Consider the following 15,285-nt stretch of genomic DNA (forward strand, 5'->3'; position numbering starts at 1 on the left):
TGTGCTTAACGCCATCCCGTTGTGTTGTCCACGTGTTAGGTTCGTAAATTAGCCACACGTGAGGGAACGTATTGAGAATGAGTCTCATATTAATGGGAAGAGAGACCTTGCATGAGCTTATAAGAGGTTATGCTACTTCTCATATTACTAATTGATTTTATGGTGAAACTTAAACTTTCTTCACAATTCTCTGGCTACAAATAATCAAGAGGGGTTATTCCACATGAACGCAAGGTCAACCAGTTGCCAACCGAAGTTTTCTACTAGCTGCCAATTGGTTTTGTGATATTAGAGTCTGGTTTTCTTAGCTCAATGACTACATGTGTTAGCCTAAACGTGCATCCATCGGAGACGATGTGACATGAGCGTTACCCCAAACAAAAAACAAAGGCATGTGCAGAGACAGCTGTCACACTATAGTTTAGAAAAACATGCAAAATTTGAGCATGCTCTATACATTTTTCCTGAAACTCCGTGTCATGTATTTTTTTGGGCAAAATTGATGTGCTTGATTTTAGATAACATCGTACGAATTTTAGTCAATATCTGTGTATAGGAACTATTGAGGATCCAACCATTTTTGTAAGTTGTACGTGTTTGATTTAATCGTTATGATAAGTCTTATCATGACTGATGAGATCTAATTAGTCATTTTCTTTTTCTATTTCCTGGAAAAGGGGCTAACATATTAATTTGATATTTAAAGAATGCTAGGGCTTTTGCTTTTGGTATGCAAAGAATATTTGTAGTTGGTCAAGATAGCTGCATGAAAAACAAACAAGAAAAACAAAAATTCATAATATTTGGTAAACATAAACTTAATAGATATTAATATATTTTTGGTGAGCGAGAGCATTGATCAAAGATTCAAAAGTCATAAAGTCAGGCGGCGTTGGGGGCTGGGGGGGCTGTTATTTTGGGTGAGTGAGAGCATTGATCAAAGATTCAAAAGTTATAAGTTATTCAAAAAAAAAAAAAAAAAAAGATTCAAAATTTATAAAGTTAGGCGGCGTTGGGGGGCTGTGAGATAGAAATATATTGTGAAAATGTATGTTTCCATGTGGATATCCGCCAACAAACATTCACGTCGTTGAGTCCATCTCTTTGGGTGTTTTGGTCGTGGTTATGGTTTCACATGCCCTTCAATTTTTATCTCTTACGAAATCCCTAACCTTAATTAACCTCTCTCCCCAATTGATGGCTTTCAAATTAATCTCTAATTTAATATTCGTTTTCAATGGTTAACCCCTTTCTTTCTTCTTGTCTTACTCGTTTTTGCTCCTATACCAATACACAAACAGTGCAGCAGAAGAAAGAAACAGAAGAGTCAAACCAGAACGTGAGAACTACACAGCTGCATGGTTTTTGCCGACTTATATATACATATATATCATACAATTCACGCGCCTAGGCGGTGGTCAACTAGAGAAGAATCTATTCCCTGCAATATTGACCTAGTTGCCCTTGCTAATCACACTCAAATCTGTCGCACTTCAGGGCTATAATCGTATTTTTCACGTATGAATTTGCTAATTTGTCTAGTTGGGAATATCCAGATTCCAGTTTTTGTCTGAATTTGCTAATTTGTCTAGTTGCGAAGCATGTGGAACCCTTCTATCCTAAGGCTACCATCCTTATAAATATGCAATTTCAGTTCTTTGGCTTCAACACTACTAAGCTCCCTTTTGTTACAACTTTTCACTAGTAAGAAAGTGCTTTCTAGCTTTTCTTAATCAGGTAGTTCTTCAGAGGGAAATTTTTTTCTTTTGGGTTGTTAGTGTAAAATATGGGATCGGGCTCTTCGCCGTGTGCTTCTTGCAGGTTGTTGAGGCGCCGGTGTGCCAAGGGCTGCATCTTTGCCCCATACTTCCCTTCTGATGATCCTCATAAGTTTGCCATTGTTCACAAGGTCTTTGGTGCTAGCAATGTCAGCAAAATGTTGCAGGTTTCTTTCCTTTCTCTGGACTTGAATTTCGGCACACCCTTTTTCTCTCCCTACACCTATTCACTTATGGTTTTTTAATTGAATAAGTTAAATGAGAATTAGTGGACATAAATAAACCTTGAGTGCCTATAAATGAAAAAGGGTGTGGGAAAACGCTATTTTGCACTCGCTTCATGCACTTTTATGGAAGGGTGCTGCAATCAAGACCAGTACAATTGATGGCATGTTATTTGCACTCATCAATAGAAGTGCAAGCATCCCCTTGATCAATACCTAAGTTATATTCTTCTTATTTTTGTATTTTTCTGATTTTGTTAAAATAATGAAAGAGATGAGCTCAAACAAAGAACAATTGTGAAATTAGGTTTTTTATGTGTGTAATTTATGGTTTCCTCGTTCATTCAGGAGCTTCCAATTCATCAAAGAGGAGATGCTGTGAGCAGTTTGGTTTATGAAGCAAATGCAAGAATGAGAGACCCTGTTTACGGGTGTGTTGGGGCAATTTCTTTCCTGCAGAATCAAGTTTCTGAGCTGCAAATGCAGCTTGCAGTGGCTCAGGCAGAGACACTTTGCTTCCAGATGCAACAGGATCCTGTAGCCTTACCAACCCAGATTGATCAACACCAACACCAACACCATCATCAACATCAAGATCATGACCAAAAGTCCCTTCTTTTATCCAACAGTGACTTCAATAGCATTCCACATCAATACTTCAGCAGCTTCGCTTCTCCTAGCAACGTGATCCAAGACCCTCTTAAAAGAGAGTCTCTTTGGACTTGATCATTTGCATAACATTATTAATCAATGTACTGTCAATCCATCTTTCCAATACAATTTCCTTTATCTTTGTATGATCATTTAATTAGTACTACTCTATTTGTGTGTGATCCGCATGTGCACGCAGGAATGTCTTTCATTTCGTGCACGTATATGTGTGTGTATGAGAGAGAAGTGATATATGGAATTCTGGGTCAACCCATGCATGTGGGGGATGGAGTAAAGTAGGGTTTACAAGTATTCTTTTTCTTGCTATAGACGTCATTGTAAAGCTAGTAGCGGTCTTTGACCAATATTTCCTTTTTCTTTCAGTTTTTCACCGTAATATTCGTGGAATCGCTAAATTACTAATTAGAAGTGATGGATTGTTATAATAGTTATAATTTTTTTTTCTCTAATTTATTGCATCTAGAGTTCAATCTATCATTTTTTCGTAATCTAAACTACCTATTAGCAAAATTATATTTGTCAACTAAATATGGATGAAAAGACCAAATTAATCTTGTCAACAAAATTAAACCAAGATAAAAATGTAAATTACATTTTACCTCCTCATGTTTGGTTGCAATTGCAACCCCATACATCATCTTTAAAATATTCCAATTTTATACTTTAATTATCATTTCATTGTAATTTTGTACATCCATTAGTCAAACCGTCAGCTTGACAGTTGAGTAATGACGTGACAAATATAAGGCCCGCATGTTTTGATGACGTGGAAAATAAAAATACTTAAAAATTTAAAAATTAAATTCAAAATAAAACTAAATTAAAATTACAAGGGGCCCACCCCACCTTCTTCTCCACGGAGAGAGATGGCAGTGGCATCCACCCAGATGTAAAGATTGGGTTCAATCCAAAACCGGAAACATCTGGGCACGTCTCGTCGCCTTTGGATTCCTCGGAAATTTCAGGGTAAAGGTTTCTCTATTCCCGTCGTCCGCCCATAAAATTCACAGGAATTTTTAATTTACGGAAGGATCTGCGTTTCAGATTTTTGAGGAAAGTTCCATGCTTCACCTCCATCAAATTCTCGATGGTGGCGAGAGTGTTGTGAACGGCGGTGCTCTCGTCGGGGTCCGAGTCGCTTCTAATCTCAGTGGAGCTGTCTCTTCTGGTTTACCAATCATTAGTACTTCGCTCTCGGAATTGGTACATTTCAAAGTCTCGACAAAAATTTTCATCGTGTTCATCACTTGCACGATTCGCCCAATTCGTACATTTACGATTCTCCGGCAAGAATCAAATCTTCGGTTTCCATAGGTCACACCGCAGCTCCATTCCCTACCTTCTCTGTCGCCGGTGTTCGTAAACTCCAATCCCCTTCCATCGACATCGTCTTACGCCAGTGCACACGGTGGAATTAAATCCGCGCTCCCCGCGGAGAGAGAGATCGAGAGAAGATGAGATAGAGACCGCGACTCTGCGGGGAGAGAGAGGCGGCCGAAATGGAAGAGGAGGCCTCGCTGCTCCCTGAAATTGCAGAGAAAGTGGCAGATGCCATCTCTCTCCGTTGGAGAAAAAGGTTGGCGGGCCACTTCGTAATTTTAAATTGTGTTTTAATTTAGTTTTATTTTAAAATCGATTTTTAATATTTTAATATTTTTATTTTCCGCGTCATCAAAACATGTGAGTCTCATATTTGCCACTTTATTACTTAACAGTCAAATTGACTATTTTGACTAACGAATGTACGAAATTGCAATGAAATGATAATTAAATATGAAATTAAAATGTTTTAAAAATGTATGAAGTTGCAATTACATCCAAACCTGAGAGGGTAAAATGTAATTTACCCAAGATAAAACTTACGAGCAATATAGTAAATTAATATAAAATAATTTTACTATTTTCTTTCAAAGCCTCACATTAGTTGTCCGCTTTTAATCTTCCACATTTTTCTCTCAAATAAAATAAACTTAGTGATGAAGTAGTTATCCATACACAGTTATTAAGCATATGAACAACCTCTTCAACGACGAAAAATCATTAAAAGGTCGTCACCAAAAAATTTTAGCGACCGTTTTATATTTTCTCTCTTTATAATTTTTATTTTCAAAATTTTAATAAGCATATGCATATCATGCGTACAATTGCTAGTGTAAATTAAAATAGTAAGATCACTTGTATTAAAGAAGAAAAAACCTAATTAAGTGTTGCATATAACAAGTGTGTATAATGTTTCTCCATATAATAAATTTGTGTGACAAGCTGTTTGGACTCAAATTTACATTATCGGCTCGTGCAATCAAGACTGTTGAATAAGCATAGCTCCACATCATCGGATAAAAGTGAAGATAATTTTATTATTATTAAAGGGTAATATTATGATCTTTTTATCATAATAATTATCTTTTAATTGTGAGTTATCTTGATATTATCTTGTACAAAATAAGTGGGATGCAAATCACAACCTCAACATAGAAGCAAGCAGAACAGTCCGAGTTAATTTGGATTTGGTAGCAGTGTACTGTGTGAATTAAAACAGCTTGGCTTGGACTCTTCACGTGGCATAGCATGGATCTGCAAGTTTTGGATAATGGTGAATAGAAAACCTAAGTAGGTTTGGTTGATTGACAAATAGTCAAAAATGAATTTTAAATGGTTTGAAATTCATTAAATGGGATCAGGATGTATGGATAAGTGATAGAATTATGACAAGAAAAGAAAGCCTAGCTAGGCTAGGTTTTTAATTACGATGGGACAAGTCAAGGTGGGTTTTATTATCTTTGAAGAATCAACCATCTGAAGATAGGCTTTGGCACCTATGTCGCAGATCAATTATTTTTACGAGTTTGAGTTTCAGTCGATTTATTATCCAGACCATGCCAAACAAAAAATATGTTCCTATAAATACAGATGTCGTGCAGCAGAAGGGGGACCTTCAATTCAACACACAACTGCCCTGCGCAAAACCTCTCAAACATCTTGAGATTTTTTATTTTATTTTTTCCACTGACACATCTTCAGTTTGGATAAATAGCACTGTAAAGGCAACTGGCAAGCATCTTCAGTTTGGATAAACAACACTGTTGCCGTATAATCAGTCGTTCCTGAAACACCTTCAGTTTGGATAAACAGCACTGCGTCGAGGCCGACTGGTTATCTATCCAAGTCTCGGTCGAGAAGGATTTTCGAAACCTTATTGGCAGAGGTCATCTCATTAGCCTTCTCGGCGAAGTGAGGTGTTACCAGGTTACTACATTCGGCACCTGGAGAGCTGAATTTGATATTGAACTTCGTAGAACTAGCAGCCTTGTCTTCAGGCTCGAGAATCCAAAGGTCGAGATTTGTTCCTTCCTCGGCCGCAATCGCAAGATCAAGAAGTCAGCAGCGCACTCAACGCAACATCAACAAATTTTACTCCTCGGCCGAGCTCGGCCGACCAGTTGGCACACCCCACATTCAACCGAAGGACGTAGTTAGCTTATTAGTTACTCGGCCTGCGCACCACGTAGGCTTTGTAATTTTTAGGGTCAACACAAGCACACGCCCAATTTTTTCTATAAAAAAACAAAAGAAAAAAAAAACTTGCAAATGAACCAAGAAAGCCAGAGATAAAACCATTGGTTACAGAGATCCCCAAATGTATCTTAGGAGATTAGATTTGTTTGAACTATGGGGGTTTTGGAAATGAAAAAAAACATGGATTATTAATAGAAAACAATTTGAAATAATTAGTATAAATGTTTAATGCATAGGAAATTACTTACATGAAGGGACTCAGTCAACTCTTCCCCAAGCCGAACATAAACATCAGCAAAGATGTCGATCTCCGGAAAATTTGAACCCTCCTAAAATCGGAAAAGATAAGGAAAATGTTAGTATGAAAAAAAATATATTAGCGACATTTTAGAATTGAAAATGAAAGTTGTAATATATACCTTCCGTCGCACCTCATCCTATAGGAGAAAGGCCTTGAACCTGAATGGTGGAGAAGAGTCTTTTTCTCCCCATTGATCTTGTTCGCCTTCGTTTTCTTCTATTATACAAAAAATAAGCGTATTAGTTGTAATACTTAAAGAAAATTAAAAAAATAATAAGAAACATTAGTAAAAATTAAAAAAAGCAAAATGAAAGAAGTCGTAATTAAAAACGCACCATATAGCCTGGCTCCTAAAAATGATCGCAAAACCAAACCCAACTATCTTATCGGTCCTCCAACTCCTTTGGACAACCCTCCTCGAGAGTGACCTGTGGATCATCAAATTAGTGTAGGTCACTTTTCCACTGCTTGTAGCATTCGGAGAAGAGCCGATTGAGGTACGCGAACATGTTCTTGTCCATGTCCTCCAAATTGTAGTTTGTCTGCAATGTAACAAATATTTTGAAAGTATTAGTAATAAAAGACAGTAATATATATAGCTTTTACATGAAAATCATTAAAAAAAGCGATGCTACTTACGGACAATTGATTGCGCACCATGTTCTTCGTCTCCTTTGACATCGCCTTCCAAGACTTCCACTGCATAGGCCAAAAGGTCCGCACGACATGCCCAATGTCATGGGCCAATGCACTATGCTGCTCTGTCGTTGGTGCTGCCCGATGTCGTTCATCGTATCCGATTGGGATATGACCGTTGGTCACCCGAGTGACCTTCGCCGTCTTCAATTGTCGACAAGGTCCCCAAGTGTTTTTCTTCGTTGTGAAGAGATGAAAAAAAAATCATTAACCCAAAACTAATAACAATTCCTACTAAAATTTTGGCATAACCTCCCCCATAATTAAAACATTTCCCAAGACCCTGAAAATAACATAAACAATATACATATCCAACACAATGATCACAATAGTTTAATAAAAGGTTTGGAACGATGACAACTTTTTAATCCTTACATGACATAACTTAACAAATTGAACCTAAAATAACAAAACTCAGTCAACATGGGAATGATAGAGTGAATTAGGATTGTAATCTTGGCCGTGTACTCGAAGCATTGGTTGTGGATCCCAATGGTGACATCTGGTCCGTAGTGCGGGGGCACCAGCAAGTACGTCGGGCGCTAACAAGTAACAACACTGAAGAAGTCGATAATGCCTGCGCCTGTGGGACTGGAGGACCAACTAGGTCAACCGGATTGACCGGCCTATAGTCCATCTTTGCCGAAATAGTGGCGGTAGTAGTAGGTGTAGTCGTAGGACTAGGTGTAGCCATCGGACTAGGTGTAGAAGTCATCGCCCTCCGAGTTCTAATGAGGTGTGACATCTACAAAATTGGAAATCAATTTTTTCGTACACAAAGATTTAACTTACCATACATATGCTAATAATTTCAACTTAAATTTAAAACAAAATTTAAAAACCCTAATTCTAAACCCAATTCAAGTTTGGCAGAAACAAACTTAAAACTGATATACTATACACAAACTAAAGCAAAATCAAGAAGAAAGAGAAAATAAATTTGTTCTTACCTTGAAAATGAAGAAAAGCAACAGAACATAATTCTTTGTATGGGCAAGCGAAGAAGATTGCTAGGGAAGGGGGAACAAATATGCTCTGACTCTCTCTTTCTTGCAGGGTTTTAGTTGCACTCCAAATTTATTTAATTCCCCTGCTTGACGCAAACTTAAATAGGTTTTGGTGGCAATTACATTCCCTTTCCTAAAAGAATTTAAATTCCAAGTTAAAGAGGGAATCGACATCAAATTGGGACACAAACTCCATTGCAGCTTTGGATTCCTACACCTCATGCCCTTTCCTGCGAGCAACCCAGCAGGTGTGGGGACATTTGTGGACCAAAAAATAATCCTAAAAAACATGGAGCCGACACATGGATTATTTCTCAAGAAAGACAAAATTGCCCCTATTAAATGTGCAGGGAGCAGTCTCATTCACCACACGCAGTTGAGGTAAAGCAGGCAATGATCAACGACTGCTTAAGGCACCCTGCCTAGGAAAAGTCAAAGGTATTTATGATAGAATAATCCTTTATCCTTATCATAAATACATTCCAAATTAGAGAAGACTTCTTCATAATCCCATTTATTTAGGATATTTACCTAAATATTCTAAAATATTTATTTACACAAATATATTAGAATATTCCACCCAAAATACCACCTAGGGCCGGCCACCCCTAAACCCTAGAGGGCTGGCCCATACTCCTATCCTTTCCTATAAATACACCATTTTATCTCCAAAATTCAGTAAGCTTTAGCTATGCCTAAAGATGTTTTTTGCTTCCCACAAACACTCACATTCTTTTCAGAATTCTAACTTTGGCATTGAAGATTTTTCGGCCAAAGCTCCCCCTCCTAATTCATCGTGGGCACGTGAGGCTTTTGGCCTTAATTTTATGTGTTATTATTTTGCAGGTGCAGATTCGTCAATCAAAGGAAGACGGAAATTTGCATCCACAAATAACACCGAGATTTAAGATTAGATATATCTCCTACTCGTAATGATATTAAGATTAGATATATCTCCTCAAATAACACCAAGATTTTTCAATGTCACACTAGGTAGTAAGATTAGATGGGTTATATGTGAGTTCCGAACAGTAACTTCTCTGAAAAAGCCCCATTTAAAGTAAAATGTTGTATATTTTCTAGGGTTATATGCTTTGCAAACTGCTACTGCTAGACTGCTGCACACGATGGGCATCGGATATAATATCAGCACGACCAACGACGCCCCACAAACTGTCGAATACCAACAACACTATATGGGGCTTCTTTATACGTTTTCTCCTTCCTTCTCGAATCTACTGCAACTACGTACAGCGGCACGCACAGAACAAAATCCTACTATGAATATCTAAATTATTGCTTTTATCAGCCCATTTAGGGCACGTTCTTCTTAATGCAACAGTTCAACAAGTGTTTGAATTGGTCCCCAACTCCTCTTTTTTATGGAGTAAAAAGGCATGTAATTGGTCATCCTTACCCTTTGTCCGTTTTCCTAGCTGGAGTCTTTCAACTGATATATAGTGAGGCCTTGAATCAGCCAATGGTTAGAAGATAAGGTGCCACATAGGATAAACATACCATATATACAAATTCCCACTTACATCTTATTCTCACATCTCTCATCATCTGTTAAATTCAAATTTGGGTAGTAGAAAAGAGAGTGATCGAACAAGGATAAGATGAGGTACCATTCTTTCTTAAGAAGCCTAAAGAAGGAAGAGCAACAAGTTCCGGACAGTACCCATAATTCTGGTGAAGAATTCTCAGACACTAATACTACAAAATTAGATGATGCTTACACCAATGGAGACAATGATCATGAGGTTGATATCATGGATGATTGGGAGCAAATTTTGGGAATCAAAATGGAAGAAGATGGAAAATTACCGAGCGATAACATGTACAGCGGTCACGAGCTCAATTGGGATTTTATGGATTGGGACGAGTTTCCTAATGGAGAAGAAGAAGGGAAGGAGATAGAGCAAAAAGTTGATCAAGGCACTGATAAGTGCTTCTTTGAAGAGGAGAGCTACTACAAAAAAAATGTTGTAAAGTGTGAGAGTTTAGGGTTTTGGGATGATGATGATGAGAAGAAGGTGCAGCTGAATTTGAATTTGAATTATCAAGAGGTTATGGATGCTTGGTCTGATCGCGGTACTCTTTGGGCAGATGATTGTTCACTTTCTTCCGTGGCTAGCAATGGCAATTATGTTAGTGCTTGATTAACTTTATTATATGTTATCATCCTTTTACTGTTTTCTGACCTTGTTTCATAGTTCCTGTTTCCCCAATTGTAAAGAAAACGGATCTCATTGATATAACATGCATTTGATCTTCTGCACTCTTTCTTCTTTGTTCCAAAAGAGAAATACTATTCACACTCTTTGTTGTGTTCTCTTCACTTTTGTGAAGAAGCGTAAATAACACTTGTCGTAAACATGAGAGCATAGCGCTTCCCTTTTCAAAATGCTCGAGGTATGGAAAACCCTTTAAATGGTGTACAATATTTTAGTTTACTTTTTATTTTTAAGATGAATGAAATAATTTTGTTTGTAGTATGTAAATTATTGTATTAATTTTTTTTTTTTCCCATATGATCACATTATAAATTGAGATTGGTTTTAAATGTTAAACTCTACACATACTGTAATAAATCAAGTGGCTTTGCATATATCATGAGCCTCTTAATTAACCAGAATGTTATGTTAATTAATTGTGTATGAACATCAGATAGGGGAGGTGCCAGTAATGGAAGATGAGAAGGCAAGAAGAGAGGCAAGAGTTCTAAGGTACAAGGAGAAACGCCAGTCTAGACTCTTTTCCAAAAAGATAAGGTACCAAGTCCGCAAGCTCAATGCAGATAAAAGACCTAGACTCAAGGTTTTTGTCCTCTCTCTCTCTCTATCTTCCCCTAATTAATATATCCTGAAAATTTGAAATTATTTTTTTGGTGTAGCAGGGTCGATTTGTGAAGAGGGTTTGATTTGCCACGTGAAAATACTTATCAACTCAACAAAAAGAGAGCATGGAATATCTCAACAAATATCTCACTCCAATATCCGTGGACTTTTAACTTTTGAATGTGTTTGTCGACTGAAAATATCTCTAATTCAACTACATGAAAAAAGATGAAAATATCTAACTTTTAGGGAGTTGATTAATTCCAAAAATTCTCTGTTTGCGGGGTCTACTTATCATGAAATAATATGGTTTCCATATAGTTTTTTTTTATTGGTCGAAATGGTTTCCATATAGTTTGATTCGTACTATATTTCATGCTATATTATATATGGCATGGCCTTTTCCTGGCATTTTGTGATGGGAATTGGACCGCGTGATCATAAGCTCGATCAATCACATAGATGGACTTTGACGAGCAATATATTCATTGAAGGGGTTAATTTCAGTGGATTGTCAAGTGTGTAATTATTGGACATGTGGGAATAATATTGGTCATATACGTAGTGGTGGTCCATGTCAAATACCATTTTACTTTTGCTCTTTACGGGATTTTGTTTACGTTGTGTCATTTTCTTTATAATACGCTGCTGCCAAAGCCAAGAGAGCAAATGCTATAATTAAAATTTTTGTTGCTGAAATAGAAAGAATGATATGTGTTGACACAAAAAATTGGATGGATTTTGGAACAGCGTAACATTTAAGGAGTGATCTTTCGTAATGTTGTTCCGGTCACTTAATGGGAATAATATGTAAAGAGATAGATGAACAAATACAGGATGTACGTGGTTCATCCTAATTTGGGCTACACCCATAAGGTTAGAGGAGTCCTCATTAATAATGTGGATTTTATATAGTACACAAGTCCAAGCATAATCATCATTAGTAAGTTCTAATAATGAACTAAATGAAATGATGATATTAGGAATTAATTGTAGGAAAAATGTTTCCTTATATAGTTTAGGAGAGTCACACACTTTCGTCCGTGGTCGATGTGGGACTTTAGGAGTTTTATTCTGATGTTGACACATGTTGCTTGTGATTGGCTTCATGGTTAGAGCAACTCATGTGCTTTGGCATGAGTGCCTCAACATGAATCCTTAAGTGAGTCCCTAAATGTATGAAGTTGACTGATGCTCGGTAGTTTTAGGATTGGTGAAGTATGACACAAACAGTATGAAAAACATAAACAATAGGACGAAATAATGGAGATGTCTAAAGTAGTCAGGTATAAATATAGTAATGAAACACATAGAAATTGTTGAAATGATATCCATAATGAATGATAGCGTTGATATATTTTGAATATGTCGCTTATATGGTCACACAATATTGTTGATAATATTTATAAATAGTTGTCAATACAGGATTAATTGTTATTGTTATGTTGCTAATATGTTTTCCTTCAGTTCGTAACCCTTTTTTTCCTCTTTATCCTCAGGCATTTTTCAAACACGTCGCAACTTTTACTATCATCCGCGCGCTTACCATTAACGAATGGCCCAATCTCAAGAATTAATGAACCTAGCACAGATTGACCTATATTAATCAAGAATAATCAAATTATTTCTTACACAAACTTGCCCCCTCATCTGCTCAACCAAATCAAACACCCTTCCAACAGCCCAATTCACAAAAAGCCTTTGAAATATAGTCCAAAGCAAGAAGCTTTAGAGTGAATACTTTACAAGAGAGAAACAATTGCAGAAATAAAGATGAAGATGAAGAACAACGTGTAACAAACCTAACCCAGCCACTCCACCGTTCACAAAAGGCATCATTGTAGCCCTTGCCATGAACTTACATACAACAATGAGAGAGCGAGAGAGACAGAGGAATTTGGATTGAGAAAGATCTAGAAGAGAGAGAGAGAGAAGCTGCAAGTGAGATATATAGACTAGATCCTTTTGTCTTTTCAACGTCTAAAACTTTCTATATAAACGAGCCATGATATTTCCAATTTCGATATTGTCCCTTCTGTTTAGCTATATAATAGCCAAAAACACAATATACAAAGAGCTGCATTTTGTACAACAATATTTTGACTACTTATATTAGTAATCATAAAGTAGTAGAAAGAAAGAAGAACCTCACAAATGAAGACAGAGAAGAAAGGAAAATGGAAGCTCGTTGTATTATATCTTGATAAAACATGTACAAATGTTAACAACTCTCTTAAAAAAAATGTTAGGGAGATCACATTTTGTAAACCACATCTAAATCATTTCTCAACCAGGATACTAGGTACATTTCCTTCTTGCCTTTCCCTATCTGTCTTCCCCACTCATCACTTGACATGCGTATTGCACTATCAAGTTAAATTGTCAAAACCTTGCTCTACGTCTTCAATGGTTGCACAGAAGGATAGAATACCATATACCAAATATCAATTCATTAACTCTTTATCTTCTCTTACAAGCTACTATATGTAATGACAACCAAAACTAACAACCTAGTAACTAACTAACTTTTGCATATGTGTTGCCTATAGGATTATGACACATGTCATAGCATCCTACCTACCTCCCCCTTAAAACTGAACTTACAACAGAAATTGAATAATACAATAGAGTATGAAACAACAGTACAACAACATAACATAATTACTAACAACAAGACAATAACAACTGACAGACTGACAACTCAGAGGTTAACAACTTCCGGAAACTTCAACTTCAAATCATGGTAGCTATCCCAAGTAGCATCTTCAGCAGAATGATTTTGCAAATGGACCAACACCTCAGTAATAGCAGAGTTACCCTTCTTAACCATCCTTCTATCCACAATAGCCAATGGAACATCCTGTAAAATACCAGAGTTAGTGATAACTGGAAAAGGAACTGTGGTTTGAACATTAGGCCCCAAATGTTTCTTCAAGCAAGAAACATGAAACACATGATGCAGTTTCGATTGTTCTGGTAATTTGATCTTGTATGCTACATCCCCAACTTTGTTCATAACCTAGAAGGGTCCATAAAATCAAGGTTGGAGTTTATGAAATGGATGAGCTGCTAATGATTTGTGTTGGTAAGGAACCAATCCTAAATAGAACCAATCACCCACTTCAAACACCCTTTATGTTCTCTTTTTGTTAACTTGAACCTTCATTCCACATTGAGCAGCTTCCAAGTTGTTCTTAAGCAAGGACAAAATTCAATTTTTTTTCTTGTAAGCATTGTTCCACAGACTCCACTTTAGTTGTACCACTTTCACAAGCAGCAAAGAGAGGAGGAACCTACCCATAAACTGTTTCAAGTTCCATTCTGCCTAAGAAAGCCAGAAAGCCTACTTCTTTGGTAACTAGTGTAAACTGCAAAAACATTATAAGTAGGTTTCTAAACACCTATTAAGAACCTCAGTTTGACAATCTGTTTGAGGGTGGTAACCAGAATTGAAACAGAGTTCAGATCCTAGCGAAGAAAGAATTCTTTCCAAAATTTTCTCATGAAAACTAGATCCCTGTCACTCACTATAAAGTGCGGCATTCCATGTAACCTGAAGATGTTGTCAACAAAGAGTTGAGCAACTATTGAGGTTGAATATGGATATGTTAATGCAGTGAAATGAGCCTACTTAAACAAATGATCAACTACGATCCAAATTACAGTTTTTCCTCTACAAGGTGGAAGACCAATTATAAAATCCATTGATATTTCAGACCATACCTTTGCAGGAATTGGTAAGGGCTGCAAAAGTCCAGGTGGTGACAAGGTTTCATACTTATTCTGCTGGCAAATGGCACAAATAGCAACTTTGTCCTTGATATCCCTCTTCATGCCCTCCCAATAGAATGATCTCGATATTCTCTTGTAGGTTTTTAGAAACCTCTCATGTCCAGCAACAGGGCTTGAGTGATGTTTAATAAAGACTTTATCCCTTTAAGAACTACAAGGGCTTAGCACAACTATATTGTTATATTTTTAAAAACCATTGTCAAAATGAAATCTAAAAGTACCAATAGGTGCATCATCAGGAGTATTAAGAATTTGCTGGCAACCACCCAAGTGTCTTTCTCCATATCTCTCCTTAATTCATCCAACCAAGAAGACTAAGGATATGAAATGGCACTGATTTCACTAGCACTCAATGGATGGCAAGGAGGATCTTTTGAAGTATAAGGCATTCTAGCCAATGCATCAGCAACTTGGTTGTCACAACCTTGCTCATACCGAATTTCGTAATCAAAGCCAAGG

At 36.9% G+C, this 15,285-nt stretch overlaps 3 protein-coding genes and 1 long non-coding RNA gene across 6 annotated transcripts; 2 read left to right on the forward strand and 2 right to left on the reverse strand.

Moving 5' to 3' along the window:
* The first annotated feature begins 1,650 nt into the window (after window positions 1-1,650).
* Window positions 1,651-3,101, forward strand: LOC137716520 (LOB domain-containing protein 12). Its single transcript, XM_068455978.2, has 2 exons — window positions 1,651-1,945; window positions 2,351-3,101. The coding sequence occupies exons 1-2, from the start codon at window positions 1,787-1,789 to the stop codon at window positions 2,726-2,728; spliced, it is 537 nt and encodes a 178-aa protein (XP_068312079.1). The 5' UTR covers window positions 1,651-1,786; the 3' UTR covers window positions 2,729-3,101.
* Window positions 3,102-6,934: 3,833 nt separating this feature from the next.
* On the reverse strand, window positions 6,935-7,932 carry LOC148698238 (uncharacterized). Its single transcript, XM_088690409.1, has 3 exons — window positions 7,650-7,932; window positions 7,149-7,369; window positions 6,935-7,033 (listed from the first exon to the last, which is right to left on the reverse strand). The coding sequence occupies exons 1-3, from the start codon at window positions 7,930-7,932 to the stop codon at window positions 6,935-6,937; spliced, it is 603 nt and encodes a 200-aa protein (XP_088546535.1).
* Window positions 7,933-9,732: 1,800 nt separating this feature from the next.
* On the forward strand, window positions 9,733-11,365 carry LOC137714220 (uncharacterized). Of its 3 annotated transcripts, none has more exons than XM_088691519.1 (3): window positions 9,733-10,344; window positions 10,865-11,014; window positions 11,091-11,365. In XM_088691519.1, the coding sequence occupies exons 1-3, from the start codon at window positions 9,814-9,816 to the stop codon at window positions 11,115-11,117; spliced, it is 708 nt and encodes a 235-aa protein (XP_088547645.1). In that variant the 5' UTR covers window positions 9,733-9,813; the 3' UTR covers window positions 11,118-11,365. The 3 variants fall into 3 exon arrangements, with proteins under 3 accessions (XP_088547645.1, XP_088547647.1, XP_088547646.1); XM_088691521.1 differs by having other exon boundaries at window positions 10,865-10,968; window positions 11,094-11,365; XM_088691520.1 differs by having other exon boundaries at window positions 9,735-10,344; window positions 11,094-11,365.
* A 1,839-nt stretch (window positions 11,366-13,204) lies between these two features.
* Window positions 13,205-15,081, reverse strand: LOC148698239 (uncharacterized). Its single transcript, XR_015961011.1, has 2 exons — window positions 14,758-15,081; window positions 13,205-13,894 (listed from the first exon to the last, which is right to left on the reverse strand). It is a non-coding gene; the product is annotated as an uncharacterized LOC148698239 (long non-coding RNA).
* Between the last annotated feature and the right edge of the window lie 204 nt (window positions 15,082-15,285).

The sequence above is a fragment of the Pyrus communis genome, chromosome 3 (assembly GCF_041283825.1).
Source record: "Pyrus communis isolate YQ-2024b chromosome 3, ASM4128382v1, whole genome shotgun sequence".
Classification (NCBI taxonomy): Eukaryota; Viridiplantae; Streptophyta; class Magnoliopsida; order Rosales; family Rosaceae; genus Pyrus; species Pyrus communis.

Excerpts from the sequence above, each read along its gene's own strand:
- LOC137716520 (XM_068455978.2), top strand. The coding sequence starts at position 1,787 with ATGGGATCGGGCTCTTCGCCGTGTGCTTCTTGCAGGTTGTTGAGGCGC. Across the intron at positions 1,946-2,350 it reads ATGTCAGCAAAATGTTGCAG|GAGCTTCCAATTCATCAAAG; the intron begins GTTTCTTTCCTT and ends TCGTTCATTCAG.
- LOC148698238 (XM_088690409.1), bottom strand. The coding sequence starts at position 7,932 with ATGTCACACCTCATTAGAACTCGGAGGGCGATGACTTCTACACCTAGT. Across the intron at positions 7,370-7,649 it reads AACCAATGCTTCGAGTACAC|CGAAGAAAAACACTTGGGGA; the intron begins GGCCAAGATTAC and ends ATCTCTTCACAA. Across the intron at positions 7,034-7,148 it reads CAAAGGAGACGAAGAACATG|ACAAACTACAATTTGGAGGA; the intron begins GTGCGCAATCAA and ends GTTACATTGCAG.
- LOC137714220 (XM_088691519.1), top strand. The coding sequence starts at position 9,814 with ATGAGGTACCATTCTTTCTTAAGAAGCCTAAAGAAGGAAGAGCAACAA. Across the intron at positions 10,345-10,864 it reads TGGCTAGCAATGGCAATTAT|ATAGGGGAGGTGCCAGTAAT; the intron begins GTTAGTGCTTGA and ends TATGAACATCAG. Across the intron at positions 11,015-11,090 it reads ATAAAAGACCTAGACTCAAG|CAGGGTCGATTTGTGAAGAG; the intron begins GTTTTTGTCCTC and ends TTTTTGGTGTAG.